Below are 16459 nucleotides of genomic sequence, written 5' to 3' on the forward strand. Positions count from 1 at the left end.
TGCAGGTTAGAAGGACTGCTTCCAACTAGAATAGTCATTTAACAGTTTTTTTTTTTAAAATTCAGAACCATTGGGTCATTGTTTTTAAGATGCAGTGGAGGGAGAAAAGGCTTATCTGGTGGATCAGAGTGCCAGGATGCCAGAGGTCCTGGGGGGAGTGCCCACCTTTCCCTCTGTCCTGGGGAAGTGCCTTGTGGCCAAAAAAAAAAAAAAACTGCGTCTCCATCCCCCGTGACTATTATGTCTGCAAAAACAAAGACCTGATAAAGTATAGGAGAAAGTGTGAAGGTATTTAAAAAAATCCCCAGAAATCTTTGTTTTGAAAGGTAAGTCACAAACCTGGAAGTGGGGGCACCAAGCTAGTTCCAAGACGTTTAAGTCCCAGGGACTCTTCCTCACGCAGCAGCTGATACTTCAGTGGGACATCTTTAGCTGATAAACTCTGAGTGCTGCTTTTCATCATTATCACAAAATTTTTTTTTCCTTTTAAGCTGGGGCTTTAACATGGTTTTAATTTTAACTTAAAAGTGGTTTTATTCCTAACTTTAATTTTACAACATTTTGAGAATAAAATATTCTCTGGACGTGTTTACACTGAAAGCTAATGGGAAGGGGAAAAGTTTTCAGAAGAGAAAATGTCGCTTTGCCAAAGGGTCAGGAATGATTTTTCTACACATCAATGGGTTCCTCGCCCAAGGATCCTGGACACTGCCTGCGGCAGAGGGAAGAGTCTGCTCCTTGTGTTCCCTCCTCTGAGCACCACGTGAAGGCAGCAGGGCAGAGGTGACAATTAGGGCCAGAGAGAACCGGGTGACTCACGTCTGGTGAGCGAGTATGCTAGTGGCAGACACTGTGATGCCCTAGGCTGTCATTTCTGTAGGTCTGCACACGTGTTTAGAGACATGAAGATGTCATCTCCATCATCAGCACAAAGCGGGGTCTTTGAAGAATATAAACTAATAAATGCTTGAAAACTGCATGTCCTAACAGCCACGGGACCAGGCTGGGAAGGACCCAGGGCAGACGGGGCAGTGGGACTCCTCGGTGGGTGAGGACTTCACCACGTCGAGAGCCAAGGATTCCAAAGCACACAGCACCTGGATGCTGCCAAGGGCACACGCAGATGTGTGACCAATGACAGATCAGAACCAGGACATGAGTTAGGGGAGAGGAGAGAGAAGAAACCTGGGTCCACAGCTCCAGCACTGAAACTCAAAGAATTCTGAAGGGCCTTTGGAGATTACACTCTAGGTCTTCAAGCAGGTAGACATTTGCCTCCTAAAAGCCCACCAGCTGGGGAGCCGAGTGACAGAACACCTGGAGGAGCCAGGCAGGCAGCTGACTTGTGCGTGATCTGTGCACAGAAACGCCGAGGGCCAGGAGGGAGTCTGTGGCTTCCCCAAGCTGCAAACAATAAGTGTGCAGACCAGGCTTCAGCTCTCTGCACGGAAGCCGATCTGCAGGCTCTGGGAAGATACCAATCACGTGCAGTTCCGTTAGCTGAATGAGACCTTTTATTAAAAAGCACAATTCTGGTCTCCCCTTGGTGTCATTTTGATACATAAACTTTTCTAAAACAATAAAACAAACAAACAAAAAACCCCAAGAACTTCTGTTTCAGAACGTAGGACGTTTTGAAGGTTATATTCTTGACATTTGGAAAAGAGTAAATGGCCTCTCTTGGCTTTTGGACTGTAGCTAACATCATAGAGTTTTTTTGGAAATTAGATTCTAGGCAAAAGATAAATTACTCTGCACCAGAAAGTAAAAATCTATTTTTGATCGTCATAGTTTAAAAAATGTATCAAAGGATGACCAGCAGTCATTTAAAAGAAGCCCATAACATAAAATATCTGTGGTTATATACAAATTCACCTGGACAAACACAGTATCTGCTAATCTGTTACAGGATAATGTTGAGAAGGGGTGAAAAAAGCCAGAGGTTTGGAATTTAGAGATGAGGGGAGGCAAACAGGAGGAAGACTGAGAAAGAAATGCAGCTGGAGAGGACACTTAGGAAGCTGGGTAAGGATCTCGGCCAAAGGTGCTAAAAATGGGGTAGTTCATTGTTATGGGTCGAACTGTGTCCCCCAAAGTCCACTGGTTGAAGCCCCAACCACTGCAGGACCTCAAAATGGGACTGAGTTTGGAAATAGGGCCTTTAAAGAGGTAACTAAATTAAAGTGAGTTCATGCGGGTGGCCCGAATCTGATGACTAGTGTCCTTATAAGAGAGGACGAGGACACGGAGGAAAGGCCACATGAACACACATGGAGAAGACAGCCCCTGCAAGCAGGCCAGCGGCCTCAGCAGGCACCAGCCCTCCTGGTGCTCCGGTCTCAGACGTCTAGCCTCCAGGACTGTCAGAGAATAAACTGGTGTCTAGGCCCCTGGTCTGTGGTTGGTACTTGTTACAGCAGCACTGGGCCAACTGATACGTTCGTCAAAACCCAGTGAAGACGTACAAATGGCCAACTGACACATGAAAAAATGCTCAGTGTCGCTAATTATCAGAGAAATGAAAATCAAAACGACGATGAGGTATCACCTCACGCCAGTCAGAATGGCCGTCATTCAAAAGTCCACAAATGACAAATGCTGGAGAGGCTGTGGAGAAAAGGGAACCTCCTACACTGCTGGGGGGAATGCAGGTTGGTGCAGCCACTGTGGAAAACAGTGTGGAGATTCCTCAAAAGACTAGGAATAGACTTACCATGTGACACAACAATCCCACTGCTGGGCTTGTATCCAGAGGGAACTTTAATTTAAAAAGACACCTGCACCCCACTGTTCATAGGAGCACTATTTACAACAGCCAAGACATGGAAACAGCCTAAATGTCCATCAACAGATGACTGGATAAAGAAGTGTGGTGTATTTATACAATGGAATACTACTCAGCCATAGAAAATAATAAAATAATGCCACTTGCAGCAACATGGATGGCCCTGGAGAATGTCATTCTAAGTGAAGTAAGCCAGAAAGAGAGAGAAAAATACCAGAAAACACTCATATGTGGAATCTAAAAAAAAAAAAAAAGATACACAAACTTATTTACAAAACAGAAACAGACTCACAGACATAGAAAACAAACTTACGGTTACCGGGGGGGAAAGGGGTGGGAAGGGATAAATTGGGAGTTTGGGATTTGCAGATACTAACTACTATATACAAAATAAACAACAAGTTTCTACTGTAGAGCACAGGGAACTCTATTCAATATCTTGTAGTAACCTATAATGAAAAGTAATATGAAAACAAATATATGTATGTTCATGTATGACTGAAACATTATGCTGTACACCAGAAACTGACACACTGTAAACTGACTATAGTTCTCTCTCTATACACACACACACACACACACACACACACACACACACACACACACGAGCAAAAACAACACAGTGGAGGAAGAAGTCAAGTTTAACCCAAAGTGGAGCCCGAGCTCACCCCGCCATGTTCGGCTCTGACTGCCCGTTTCTGCCTCCCCTGCACCTGCTCCTCCCGGCGCCCCCAGAGCCGGCCTAACAGACGGAGCCCACATGTCACCCAGTCCGCCTCCAGCCTCCCAGAAGTCAGGGTTCATCTTGTACCACCTCCTCCCTCCAGAATTGAGGGAGGCCTCTGGCACAGGTCAGCTGAACTGATGCTGGACACACATCACGTTTACACCACACTTGGTTTTTGAAATAAAAGCTGTAGCTCCTTTGGCACTAAAGGAGAACTGAGCATGTGGACAAATGAGTATTGGGAGGAAGCCCTCCAACCAAGTGAGAGCGATGGTGGGGGGTCCTGGCAGCCGGGCACTGGCCGAGACCCTGGAAACAGAGCCAGGCAGGCACTTGGGAGAACTGAGGAGCGGAGGGTGGACAGGCCGGGGCCGGGCCCCCCCGGCTGGGGTGGCCTTGGGGAGACTAGGTCTTTCCCACAACCTGGGACGTGAAGTGACAAAAGTCTAATAGGATTTCCTTTGCCTTGTGAACTACGCTCCGGCTGACAGTAAAAAGCAGGACTGTCTAGGAGGACTTGGGACGGATAATAAAATGTTCAGGCAGATGCACGGACACTGAGACGTGGACCAAAGGCCCCGGGCTGCAAGGAAGGGGTGTGGGCGTGATGCTCCCCTGGGAAACCTGTCCGGGTCCCCGGGACCACAGTTCAGTGGCTCTGCAGGGGTGACCAGAGGGCGCCTGCCCGCCACCCCCGACCCCGCGCACTGGGTGCAGATTCCCACCTAAGATCCACGTTTCCGACAGGTATTGGATGGTGGCCTTCTTCTTTCCCGGGGAGGGTCCGATGAAGATGCTGGCCTGGCGAGGGGCCCGAGTGACCTGACCTCCGCACAGCAGCACCAACTCCCACAGCTTGGCTCTGGGCGGGTTGCTGCCCGGGGCGATGAACATGGTCGGCTGATCGGCAAACAGGGTTCCCTGGTACAGCCCGGCAGACGAGAGGCGCTCCCGGCGGCAGAGCTGTGGGGCAGAGACAGGGAGGGTTACGGTGGCGCTGGACTGCCTCCTTGCTCAGGAAGCCGTCTCCTGATAAAGAACAGGCTGAAGGTGAGGGTGCACGCTCTCCGTGAATGCTGAGCTCCCAGGCTCCCAGGAGAGAGTGAGAAGGACATTTAATGAGAATGAAAATAATGAGCAGATGACACTTTCTGAAGCAGACTGCAGGTGAGATTCTAGGCGAACAAATTTACAGCCAGAAAAAAATGTTTGGGCCTTTGAATTATTACAAATTCTAAACCAAATTATTGAAAGTAATCAACAGATCAACGAGTGAGGAGAGTGTCATCTGATGCTTTGGGTCCTGCCGGGTCCGCGGGACCAGTGTGGATGTGCAGGCGGGAGCCTCACAGGCACGAGTGTCCGCAGCGCTGGGCCAGGGTCCTCCGTCCCGGGGCTCGGGGCTCCCAGCCCTGCGATGCCCGAACGCCAGCCCCAGAGCGTCCACCAGCAAAGCCAGGACCAGGCAGCACAGGGCAGAAGCCCCGGCTCCTCCCCGACACATCGGTGGAGGGGGACACGTCCTTCTGGACGTGGGATGCGAGTGTGGAGACACGGGACACGTTTCAGAAACAGGGGCGTTAAGCTGCCTTCCTTTCTGGTCTGATAAAGTCCTGGTTGTCTGGCTGGCCTGAGGGACGGCGGGGGCACGGCTGTTCTAAACACACTGTGCGTTCACTAACTACAGACTAGTAAAGACTGAGTGCAAACACCCTCTTGTTATCTGTCCACGTGGAGTGTTCTAACCTGCATATTTCCCTGAGGACAGAGCTGAACATCTGAGGTCAGTGGCTCTGAGAAATTAAGGATTTTAGGGGCAGGTTTATGGGAAAAGAGATGTAGGGTGCTTCTCAGAGGAGGGGGTGGCTGGGGGATTGGCCCAGCACCCCGAGGACAGTGGACAAGGGGGGCTGACCTGGGGGGTGACGGGGGGAAGGCCGCAAAGAATATAGTCCTCAAGTCCTCCTCTCTGACAAAATCCGACAAAGGACGAACTGTCCCCACACTAGGTTTTCATACTACTTTCTGGGTAACGCGCTCAGTCACTGACCCGACCAAACCGGGAACTGTCTGCCTTTTGTCCTGTTACTGTCAGGGAAAACAAAATCTTAATTTTTAAAACTACTTCTTGTTGAAATTTTTGTATCCAGAAGCCCAAGCTTCCAATGCCTCCGCCTGGAGCCCGCGCTCCGCTCCGAAGGCGCAGATGGTGAAACTGCTCTCCGACCACAGGTGACGTTGCCCAGAGGCTGCTGACCATGGCTCGTCGACTTTCCTCTCCAGTAAAGCATCATTTTGTCCCCACTGGTACCTGTGCTTGGAAGGCTGAAAAGATGACAGTCTGATGTCAGGGAAGCTTCTACTCTAGTTAGAGGAGCCAAACTTACTCCCCTGGAGGAACCAGGGCAGCAGTGAAAGACAGAAGGACCCCAAAAGAGGGGCAGAGCTCAGGATGGGCGGGAGCCCTGGACAAAGTCCCACAGGCAGCAGGGCCGTCAGCCAGCCCGAGGGAGGAGGAAACGGAGAAGCAGCAAGATGAAAGAGAGTATCTCCTGTCCAGGGACCGGGGAAGGTGCAGGGGGAACGGCCGGTGAGCGGGGGAGAGAGGGCCCCAGACAGAGAGTGGGCCAGCAGAGGATGGACGGGGCTGCAGGGTGAGGGGTGGAGGGGAGGATCCAGGACACTGGAGGGGAAGTTGACACGACGCACTGGAAAGGGCAGGTTCCGGACATGCAAGGAAGGGCTGAGGGTCTGGGCGGGCCGGTCGCAGGAGTGGAGAAGGCAGATCTTAGCAGATGACACAGGAACCACTCATCTTCCTTTGTGGGGAGGATGAGGAAAGGGAGGCTGCAGAACCACTCTCCTGGCCAGGGGGTCGGCGAGGGGGCAGTGATTCCCTGGGATAGCTGGGGTGGCTGCGGGGCTGCAGGCTCAGGTCTGGAGAAGCAGCATCAGGCTGTGTGAGGCCAGCCCAGGAGGGCAGCTCACAGCTGGAGAGCCAGGCCCAGGATGCCTTCCGTGCTCGAGTGTGATGTTCTGGAGCTCCAGCTTTGGACATGGTGATCTGAAACACTGTTCGGGAAGCACTTTTCGAAAGAGTAAGAAAAACCAGTGTCTCACGTTCTTACACTTGGGGAAAGGGACTAAGGGATCCCTTAAGCAGCCCTGGGTTTGCCCACGCCTGGCCTGCCAGCCCCACGGGCGACGCGGAAGCTGAGTGACAGCAAACGGGAAGAGGCTTAGCGGGCTGTGCTTTCTAAGCAGATGATGTTAGGTTTTTTAAATTGTGAGGAAAGAAGAAGGACTTAAACCAGGGAGCTGGAAAGGAAGAAAGCAGAAGCAAGCGTTCCCTCCTACGGGCAATTCTGTCCTCGCTGAGAGGACACTGCTTTGACCAAACGCTAACTCGTAAGGCTGTCAAGACCCGCTAATCGCACACCGTGAATCTTGTCCCTAAACTCTGGAAGGTCCGGAGCAGAAGCAAGATTGAGGCTAGGTGACAAAGGAGTATTCACAACAGCAACCGAGAGCACGGCCTGCAAGGGTTAAGAAACAGTCCCCCAGATCATGAATAAAGACACCAAATCGCAAGGAGCAGTTTCCTGGTTTAACTTCACGGAGGAGGCTCAGGTTCCCCAACCCTCTCGCCTGGCAGGGCAGCCTCTCGGGCAGCTGGCAGCCTGTGTCACAGCAGGTTTCCTGTCGCTCCCCACACAGCTATTCTGCCCTGTAACAGACCTGCTTGTCTCACTGTTAACGTGCTTTAAATTACTTCTCAACAAGTAAACATAACGAACACGAGGAAGGTCAGGGTCACAGCTCAGTTTCAGAAGCACACAGCGACATGTAAACGTACATTTTAAAAAGCTGCTCATGTCTAGAATGAGGCACTTCAGCCCAAGAAGGATTGTCCAACTTTTGCATTTTACTGGCAAGCAGACCAAGGCCTAGAGAGTGTGGGTCCCCGAGGCCACATTTGAGTAAAACGAACAAAGGAACAGGGTCCAAATTCCCAGGTACCTGGCCAGTGACTGCCTGGCTGGGGCTGGGCGGTTAGGCAGGAGGACAGGGGACGTGGGACAAGGAGGCGCCCTGCAGGCCAGTCCTTCCTGAGCCGTGTGGACAGGACGGGAGCCCGCGGCCCTGCGGTTAAGGCGCCACGAACGGTGTCTGACAGAGGATGCCGTCATTTCGGCTGAATCTGAGTGGCTTCTGACACCATTGATGACCTCCCCTCCCGGCTTTGAACATCGAGGCCCTGGGACTTGTCACCCCTGGTTTTCGCCCTCTGACCCTGCCTCTGTCCGGCCTCATCCTCCTCACCAGGCCATCAGGTCCCGAGGATGGCTCCCAGCCCTCTCCTCTTCGCCACGTGGGCTGGGCTCACTCCCCAGGCGGTGAGGGCACTACCGGGAACAGATGACCAACACGACTCACTTCTGTCCTCAGTGCAGACCTTGCCTGAGCTCGAGGACCACACGCCACCCGCCTGCCTCTCTCAGCTCTGGGACCAGAGGGCCAACCACCCGCCGGCCTCTGCTTTCGGATGACTGACAAGCACCGCACACTCAACACTACGTGTAAAACCTAACTCGCTCCTGCTCGTCCCTCCCAAACCCTGTGCCATCAGACAACAGCTAACAGTTGCTTGGAGCCTACCGTGCGCGGGCCTGTCTGAGCATTTGATGTGAGTTAGCTTCTCAAGTCCTTGAAATAACCTTACATAAGGGATGCCGTCACTGTTTCCAGTTCACAGATGAAAACCAGGCAGAGAGGGTGACCTTGCACAAGGTCACGTAATTAGGAAGTGAAAGGCCCTTGGATTCTAACTCAGACAAGCTATGTTCTTAATAATGACATAATACTGCTTTCGGAATCTCAGCCAAGGGAGCCAGGAATTGTCCCCGACTTCTCGTGCCCTCACCTTCTGTATCCAATTCATGACTGAGTCCTGAGGGTCTGCCTCCTGAACACCATTCTGAGTCGGCCCCAGCATCCTCAGGGCCCCCTCAGCACCCTGGCCAAGCCTCAGTAACTTCCCGCCTGGGTGCCTGATGCAGCTCGCAGACTGGATTGGGTGTGCGCCCTTGAGTCCTCACCACTTTCCTATTTTCCTTTTTTTGTTTTAGATTCAGGTGTTACCTGCATGCAGTTAAATGATAAAGTACACTGGTCTTGGGTTCACGGCCCAAGTTTGTACACACGTACCCGCCTGGGCAACCGCCCCCGTGGAGGTGTTGACAGTCCTCAGGCCTTGGGAGGCCCCCATCCCGTGCCTCCCACAGGGAACTCGCCCCTCCTCCCAGAGACAATGGCTGTTCTGAGCTCTGCATCGTCAGAGCGAGGCCTTCCATCTATAACTCAAGTACAACCCTGGGGGCGTACGGCACTGACTCTGAAAACCCTCCGACAGATTCCTGTTACTTGGAGCAAAACCCCAAATTTCTAGATGGTTTACAAGACGCTCCAAGGACCGGCACCTCTTTCCACCTGCAGCTGAATCTGCACCCTGCTCCCCCTCCCACTCTGTCCCACCACACCTGCCTCCTCCCAGCCACAGGGCCTTTAGACACGCAGCTCCCTCTGCCTGGACGATGAGCCAGTCTCTTCCCCGTCAGGTTAGCTCCTACCCACCACCTGAGTTTTGGCTCCATCTCGAGTCTCCTGGGAAGCCTTCACCAAACCACATCTTGCCTTAAAACACCCCACCCCAGCACCCGGGGGGACCAGCAGCCCTGGAATCCCGAAGCAGAGCCACAGTTCTACATTCATCAGCTCTTGTGACAGTAATCACCTGAGGACATCACAGCCCTCTATGCTAGAACCACCGTTCTCTTTGGGATGCGTCTGAATTCACGAGATCTCCCTTGCCCAGCTCCGAGCTCAATTTCCTTGCTAATGTGGGACTGGGATTTATGAAGACTGCACGTGGAGTCCGGGCCCCCCATCCCGTGGCCACGTGGTCCCGAGATCTTTCACGCTGCTCTGCTTGGCGACACCCGCAAGCCTAACCAGTGCCGTGGAACTCGAGAGAATTCCTTGTAACCGATGGACCCGCAAAACGTGAGGGCTGGACCAGGCAGGGCGAGGGAGGTGTGGTGGGCAATGGAGGACAACAGGGTCTGGGCAGCGGACAGACAACGGTCACCCACGTGTCTGAGATTTCCCAGGTCTGACTTTGGGGACGGGTGCAGCTCCTGAGGGGTGAGGCGGCCCAGGGGGAGGTCACCCCACATCTGCATCCATTTAGGAGAAGTGGGGGCAGGCAGCTGTGACAGTCTGATGGCAGGAGACCAGAGCAACACAAAGCAAAGGGGCTCTAAAGACCAGTAAAAATGGTGCGAGTGACTCAGGAATCTGTAGGGTTCTCAGCAGAAAACGCCTCTGGCAGAAACACGTGTTGCCAGGCACCGAGGGCGGTTTCCATCATCAGCTCTGGTCTTTAAAAATTTTACTTTTCACCTTTCTCCAGCTTTTTTGAGATGTAACCGACATGTAATCAGTACTGCTTTTTAACACTACACTGTTTTAAAGTGTTTCAGAAATAAATATCAAGAGAAATTCCAGAGAATTTAGCCCGCCTTGCAAAAAAAGAGGTAAGGGGAACCACTATATATAAAAATAGGTTAAAAAACAGATTTCTCATGTACAGCACAGGGCACTATCCTCAATATCTTGTAATAACCTTTAATGGAGAAGACTATGAAGACGAATACGTGTATGTATATGCATGACTGGGACACGGTGCTGCACACCAGAAATGGACACGTTGTAACTGACTGTACTTCACCAAAAAAAAAAAAAAAAAAAAAAGAGTTAAGGGGAGAGAGGAGGTATGTAAGACGACCCCCTCGGGGGGGCGCACCTGGCCCCAGCACAGCACGGGTGGCGTCCTCGATGATGACACTCCTGGTGAGTAACATCTGAGAGGATGAACTAAAAGCCTCGGCCGGAGTGAAGGGCTCACTTTCCTAGGACATTTCCCCCAAATCCTCCTTTCATGCCGACAGCGAAATAAAGTGCACGAGGAGAGACACCCCGGGGTCTAGCTTCCCCCGAAGTTACACACCAACCAGCCTTTCCGTGTGCTCCCCACGACAGACTGCAGTTCACGCAGAGGCGGAATTCGTTTCCCCTTTACTTCTGCTGAATTAGGACGACCGACATCGGGGCTCAGTGTGTGCCAAACTTGGATTTTTTCAAAGCGTCATTTGAGTTTTAAAAGTTACATAAGTGATGGGAACATAATCGTCTAGGGAATCCACAAATAACTTTTTAAAAAGTCATAAATCTGGATTTCATGCCTCATAGTTTTCAACAACTGCAAGAAATAGGTCAGAGCTCGAACACGGTGAGGTCTTTTTCTCTCGTATCTGAGGCGGGCTGCTCCGAGCCTTTTCCATATGCTGCGGTGGGACCGACGTCAGCTTTCAGCCATATTTGGTTCCGAATTGCTTTTCATTGCTTCTAGCATTCATTTTTCAAAAATCCTGATAAAACACACATGGAAATAACTTCTTAGCTTTATAGGACTTTTTTATTTGATCCTTTACAAACTGTCAGGTAGTTGGCAAGAAATTTGCAAACTTGTATAAAAACACTAGAGCAAGTCCGTAGTGTCATTTAAAGTTGGAGGTTCTCAGCAAAATTTTGGAAAGGGCTGAAAAACTGACCGCCGGGCAGGGGTCCGGAGGTCCTGATTCTCGCGGCAGTCTTATTCCAGCTCCGTGTTAACATCACCTGGGAAGCTTCTAAAACACCTCAAAGCAACTAGGCCGGAACACCTGGGGGGCTGAGGCCTTGGCCTTGGGAAGTTTGAAAGCTCCCGGGTGACCCTGGTGGGCTGCTGGGCTGAGAGGATTATAACCCTGGTCTTTAAACTGGATGGCATCCTGTAACCACCTGGGGAGTTTTAAAAATACCAGTGCCTGGGTCCCCATCCAGACATTCTGATTTAATTAAAGGGGTCTGGCCCGGGTAGCAGGAATTAAAAATAAAAAATCCCCCAGGTGATTCTAACGAGTGAAAACCACTGTGTTATAACCCAAGAGGTGCCGAAGAGCACGCAGTTTCACCCAGGACAGGCCCACGGGCAGCTCCAGCGGCCGCGGTCTAAGAAGGCAGCTGCGGTATGTGCTTCCCAAGTGAGTGCTTCCCCAGTGGGGACCGGCTGCCCTGCTGGGATCCATCACCCAGGGAAGACGAAAGTATGGTCCCTGGCTTTAAAACAGCTTGAAAGATGCGGGGGAAAAAAATCATGAAGTCAGTCAGTTCAGCTAATCAATTTCAATCCCCAAACCAATCAGCACCCACTCAAAGATGAGCTTTCTTTTTAGAGCTGTGTGCTGGGCTCTGCCTGCCCTCCCTTCTCGCTCCTTTGTCCGCAGGGCTCAGGAGATCAGGCTCTTTGCCAGCAGCAGGGACAGTCCAGGGCCAGTCGGTCCGGGTTGGGCTTGGCTCCGAGCTGCTGCCCCAACCCTGCCCTCCTGTCTGTCCATCTGTCCGCCCGTCCGTCCTGCTGGGGCTCCAGCTTATCTTGCTGGGGAGGAGGGAGCTCTCAGCACCTCCAGCCAGCCCTCGCATCCAGGGGCTGCCCGAGCAGTAACCCCCCGGTTGGCCTTCCTCACCCAAAGCCCGCCCGAAGCCCAGCCTCCCCATCTCCGCCAGCTTCTCACGGGTGCACTGGTTGCTCTACTGCCAAGCACATCCTGGACAGGACCCAGCTTTATGACACGGGCCTCCTGGTTTCCCATGGCTGCCAAACCTTTTTTGGGTTTTATGTTGGTCTCCACAATTTCTCATGTGCACCTTCCTGCCTCCGAGGTAGCCCCATCCCACACTGCTGCCCAGTATGGAGGGAGGAAGAGGCATTTCCTTCTGTCCCCTCCTCGGGGTGACAAGCACTGGCCGTCTGACTCAACGCACAATTCCATTTTCATGGGCAATGACCACGACACCCAGCACAGGTCAGGTGTTCTAACGAAGCTTTTATTCAGAGCTGTTTTTTGGATTGAGATTTATAACATGACCTACTGTGAATTTTATTTTTAGGTGTAATTCTGATTTCTCAAGTTTTTTTTTCTCCCTCTTCTTTGACGGTTGCTAGATGTTTTAGATATTATATCCTACATACAGGTAAATAAAACAACTTCATTGTTTCAAGGTTTCAAGAATTTATGTTTCCTTATACTTATAATCAGGCATGTTCTTCAAAGGATGAGGGAGAAAGGCACTTTCCAGAACCTTGTAGTGCTTCTGGATTCAGCAACATTGGGCTGCCCACAGGCGCCGCTGAACTTGTCAAATGTGTAAAAACTTGCTTGCACATTTTTTCCCCTACTTAACAAAACCTGCGATCTGTATTTATTTTTTTAAGCAAATTAACATTCTTTTTTAAAAATTACAAAAATAACTTCTTTAATTCCCAATGCTTAACAATGAAACCTGATTTCTCTACATCCTACAAATGAAGGCACAGGCCAGTGGCCATTGACTCCGTCCCTTCCAAGACTCAGCTTGGAGGGTGGACTGGCGCTCGTGGCCCTGCTGCCCAGAGCCCAAGAGGTTTGTCACAAGACACTGGCGCTTTGCAGCGCTTCATCTCCATTACGCATTGTTCGCATCTGTGATTTATTTGCTGCTGAGCCTTTGGTCAGAACTGCGACCCCAGCCGTAACATCTTCCTGATGCTCTGCCTTGTCGTGTGGTTTCTGGGAACAAATCACAGTGAAAGGCCAGGGACTCCCTCTCTAAGTTTCAAAACAATGTTTTGAACGCGCAAAACACGTTCTTTTTCAATTAATGTGAAGTCCGGAGGGAGGAGGGGCACAGGGAGGGAAGAGAGAAGGGTAACTGACAAACTCCCAGGAAGGAAAGATTTCCCTAAGGATGCTGACATTTGGAAAAGGGGATAAAAAAGTCCCAAGTGACTGTTCTAGACTTTAGGAGCCTGGGGAGCATGGGGGCTGGGCGCTGGGAGCCCCGGGTTCCTTCTGGTCCCCCGCTTGCAGCTGGCTGTGGGCTCCGGATCACCGGGACCTCACCCACCCCTGCGACCTCACAGGGGAGATGTGAGCACGGAAAGGAGGGCTGGTTCTCCGTGGAGTAACAGAAGGGGGTGTTGCTGGTGTAACCTAAGTTTTTACCTATAAAGTGGAGGGATTTCTTTCTTTTTAAAAAAACAAATTAACACTTTGTGCTGGATAATCTCCTTATGCTCTTTTTGTGTGGACCGTGTTGCTGTGACGGTTCCTTCTCACTAACGTCCTCGCTGCTACTCTTTTGTGCTGAGCAACTTGATTCCCACCCCCACCCCGCCCTCCGGCCAATTTCGAAAGCTTCTACTGCACTTAAGTTTATAATCCTAAGACATTTTGTCCATGTTACAAAAATACGCTGGGGAACTCAGACACTCACTGGAACGCTCCATCACATTATAACCCACCCAAACAAGCAGTCCTGGGGGCTCATTAGGGATTTTCCTCTCCTTCGGGGCTCAGCACGATGTGCCGGAGGTCCGGCCAGGTTGCTGTGTGTTCGGGTTCGTTCCTCCTGACGGCTGTGCTCATTGTTGTGCTACTGGATGAACATACCAGGATTTTCATCCGCTCACCTGCTGACGGACATCTGGGTTTTTCCAGCTATCAGATATTATGAATAAGGCTGCTTTGAACAGTTGCAAGTCCTTTTTGCAGACAGATGCTTTCCTCTCTCCTGGGTAAGCACCTAAGAAGTGGAACTCCTGGGCCATCGGTGAGTATACGTTAAACTGCAGGAGGACGCTGCCGAATAGCTCCTAACGGTGTCCGTGCCATTTCATACTCCCGACGGCAAAGTGTGTGTTCTGCCTGCTCCGGGTCTTTGCCATAACTTGGCATTTTAGTTTCGGCATTAATTTGGCCGCAGTGGGTGAGTGTAGCAGTAGCTTGCTGTGGTTTTAATTTGCATTTCCCAGATGACCAGTGTCGTTCAGCATTTTTTCACGTACTTCTTCACCATCGACAGAACTTCCGTAAGGTTCTTACGTCTTGCCCACTTTTAAGGAACTTGATAACGTTGAAGAATTCTTGATATATTCTGAATACAAATTCCTTTTCAAAATATATAGAGTATGAATGTTCCCTCCCTGTTGGGGGCTTGCCTCTTCATTTTCTTAATGGTGTCTTTCAAAGAACATTAACTTTTCTCCAGTAAGTCCTATTTATCCATCTTCTTCTTGTGGTCAGTGCTTGTGCTTGGGTTTGTATCCTAAGAAATTTTTGCCCACCCCAAAGATCACAAAGATTTTCTCCTACTTTTTTTCTAGAAGTGTTTTCAACCAGTATTGTTTGACAAAGCGTAAGGTCTGGGAAGCTCACTAGAGACCCGGACATGGGATGGGGAAGAGGAGGGGAAAATGAAGGAGAGAAAGGATGAGAAAACTGAAGACAAAGTGGAGCTGGCCCCCCTTGGTTATTACACATATTGACAGGCTCATGAAGAGAAGCGCATTCCTGGAAACCGCAAGAGCTCCCAGACATGGACGTGACCTGAAGGAGGTCCAGGCGGTGCTATTTATCACTTTCTGGTTTTTCATCCTTTTAAAAAAAATTTATTCTTGAATATTAAAATTTTTTTCACATGTAGGATGGATTCATTCCTGGGGCAAGTGGGAGAATACAGGCAGCAGACTAATGCTCATGGTCACAGGGCCACCGAGAGCAGCGGTCAGGAGCTGATGCCATGGGTTTACCGCACACTCACTGCACAATCACAGATGTGTGTCTACTTCAAGACCGTACTTGTCAGGCCATGCTTAGTTTACTGTATCTCTTAAAATAATCCAAACTGAATAAAACCAGAAAGCACAAAAGAAGAATCCTTCAGAGGGTAGCGAGAGGTCAGACCCAGGCGCAGAGTTTAAAGAGTAAACTACGCAGACTTGGGCCAAGAGGTGACTAAGAGGGAAGGAGATAAGATCTGTCTACAAATACCTGGAGGCTGTAAACAACAGGAGAGCAACAAACCCCAGCAGCCCACACAAAGGCTGACCAGGAGTCTCCGGTGGCGTCCAGGAAAGGAAGTGGACGGCAGGGAAGCCTTCCCACTGGCGCTCCCGGGGAGGGGCGACCGCGGCCCCCCGCCCCCTCCATCCTCCGGCTCCCCTCCGCCCCCTGCCCCAGCGCTGCAGGTCTGGCTCTGCCCCCTTTGCAGGGCCACCCTCCAGGTCAGGGCTTCACAAGGCAGGTGGCGGTCAGGCCCCCTCCCGTCAGGGTCCTTAGATTTCACTTCCCCGCCCAGAAACCCTCACAAAACTCAGAGACCATTTCCCTCTCTGGCTCCAAACGCTGTGGATCGAAGTATAGAGACCTTGGTCATGACCTTGGTTTGGTCTTAGGGCCGCTACCATGTTGCCCCTTACGACCTTCCATCGTTTCCAGCAAGCACCCTTCCTGAACCTTTCTGCTCAAGGAAAGCAGCCTTCCAGACCTCTGTCTACACGGCATCTACTCCTTGTCACCTCCTTCCAATCAGATCCATCTGAACCCAAGAAATTACTGGTGTCTTCAAGGTATGATCCAAGGGATTAAAAAAAAAAAGAACACAAAAATGTGGGCCTTGCCTTCAAGAAGCTCATTATCTAGCAAGAGAGACATATCTAAACAAGTAATTAAGCTAAGTTATATGAATTATCTTTTTATACCACAGTATTTAGACCGGTGATATGAAAACAATACTGTAAAACCATAACAGAGGGTGAAATTAATTTTTCCTGGAAGGTCTGAGGAATGTTCCCAGAAAAGTTTGTCCCCAGGATAATTAGGAAAAGGATGTGTGTGTGTGTGTGTGTGTGTGTGTGTGAGAGAGAGAGAGAGAGAGAGAGACGGGGAGGCAGCGTGATGGTGGTGAGGCCTGGCACAGGAGAGACCACCATGGACAGCTTGGTTTCAGGCACAGGAGGCAGCCCT

General features: G+C 50.8%; 1 protein-coding gene across 1 annotated transcript in view; it reads right to left on the bottom strand.

Annotated features, from left to right (window-relative positions):
- The window catches only part of MCPH1 (microcephalin 1), a 204691-nt gene that overhangs the window by 14229 nt on the left and 174003 nt on the right, over positions 1-16459 (bottom strand). The window contains 1 exon segment of the mRNA XM_032468520.1: positions 4238-4475. Within this exon segment, the coding sequence (XP_032324411.1) occupies positions 4238-4475 (238 nt within the window).

The sequence above is a fragment of the Camelus ferus genome, chromosome 26 (assembly GCF_009834535.1).
Source record: "Camelus ferus isolate YT-003-E chromosome 26, BCGSAC_Cfer_1.0, whole genome shotgun sequence".
Classification (NCBI taxonomy): domain Eukaryota; kingdom Metazoa; phylum Chordata; class Mammalia; order Artiodactyla; family Camelidae; genus Camelus; species Camelus ferus.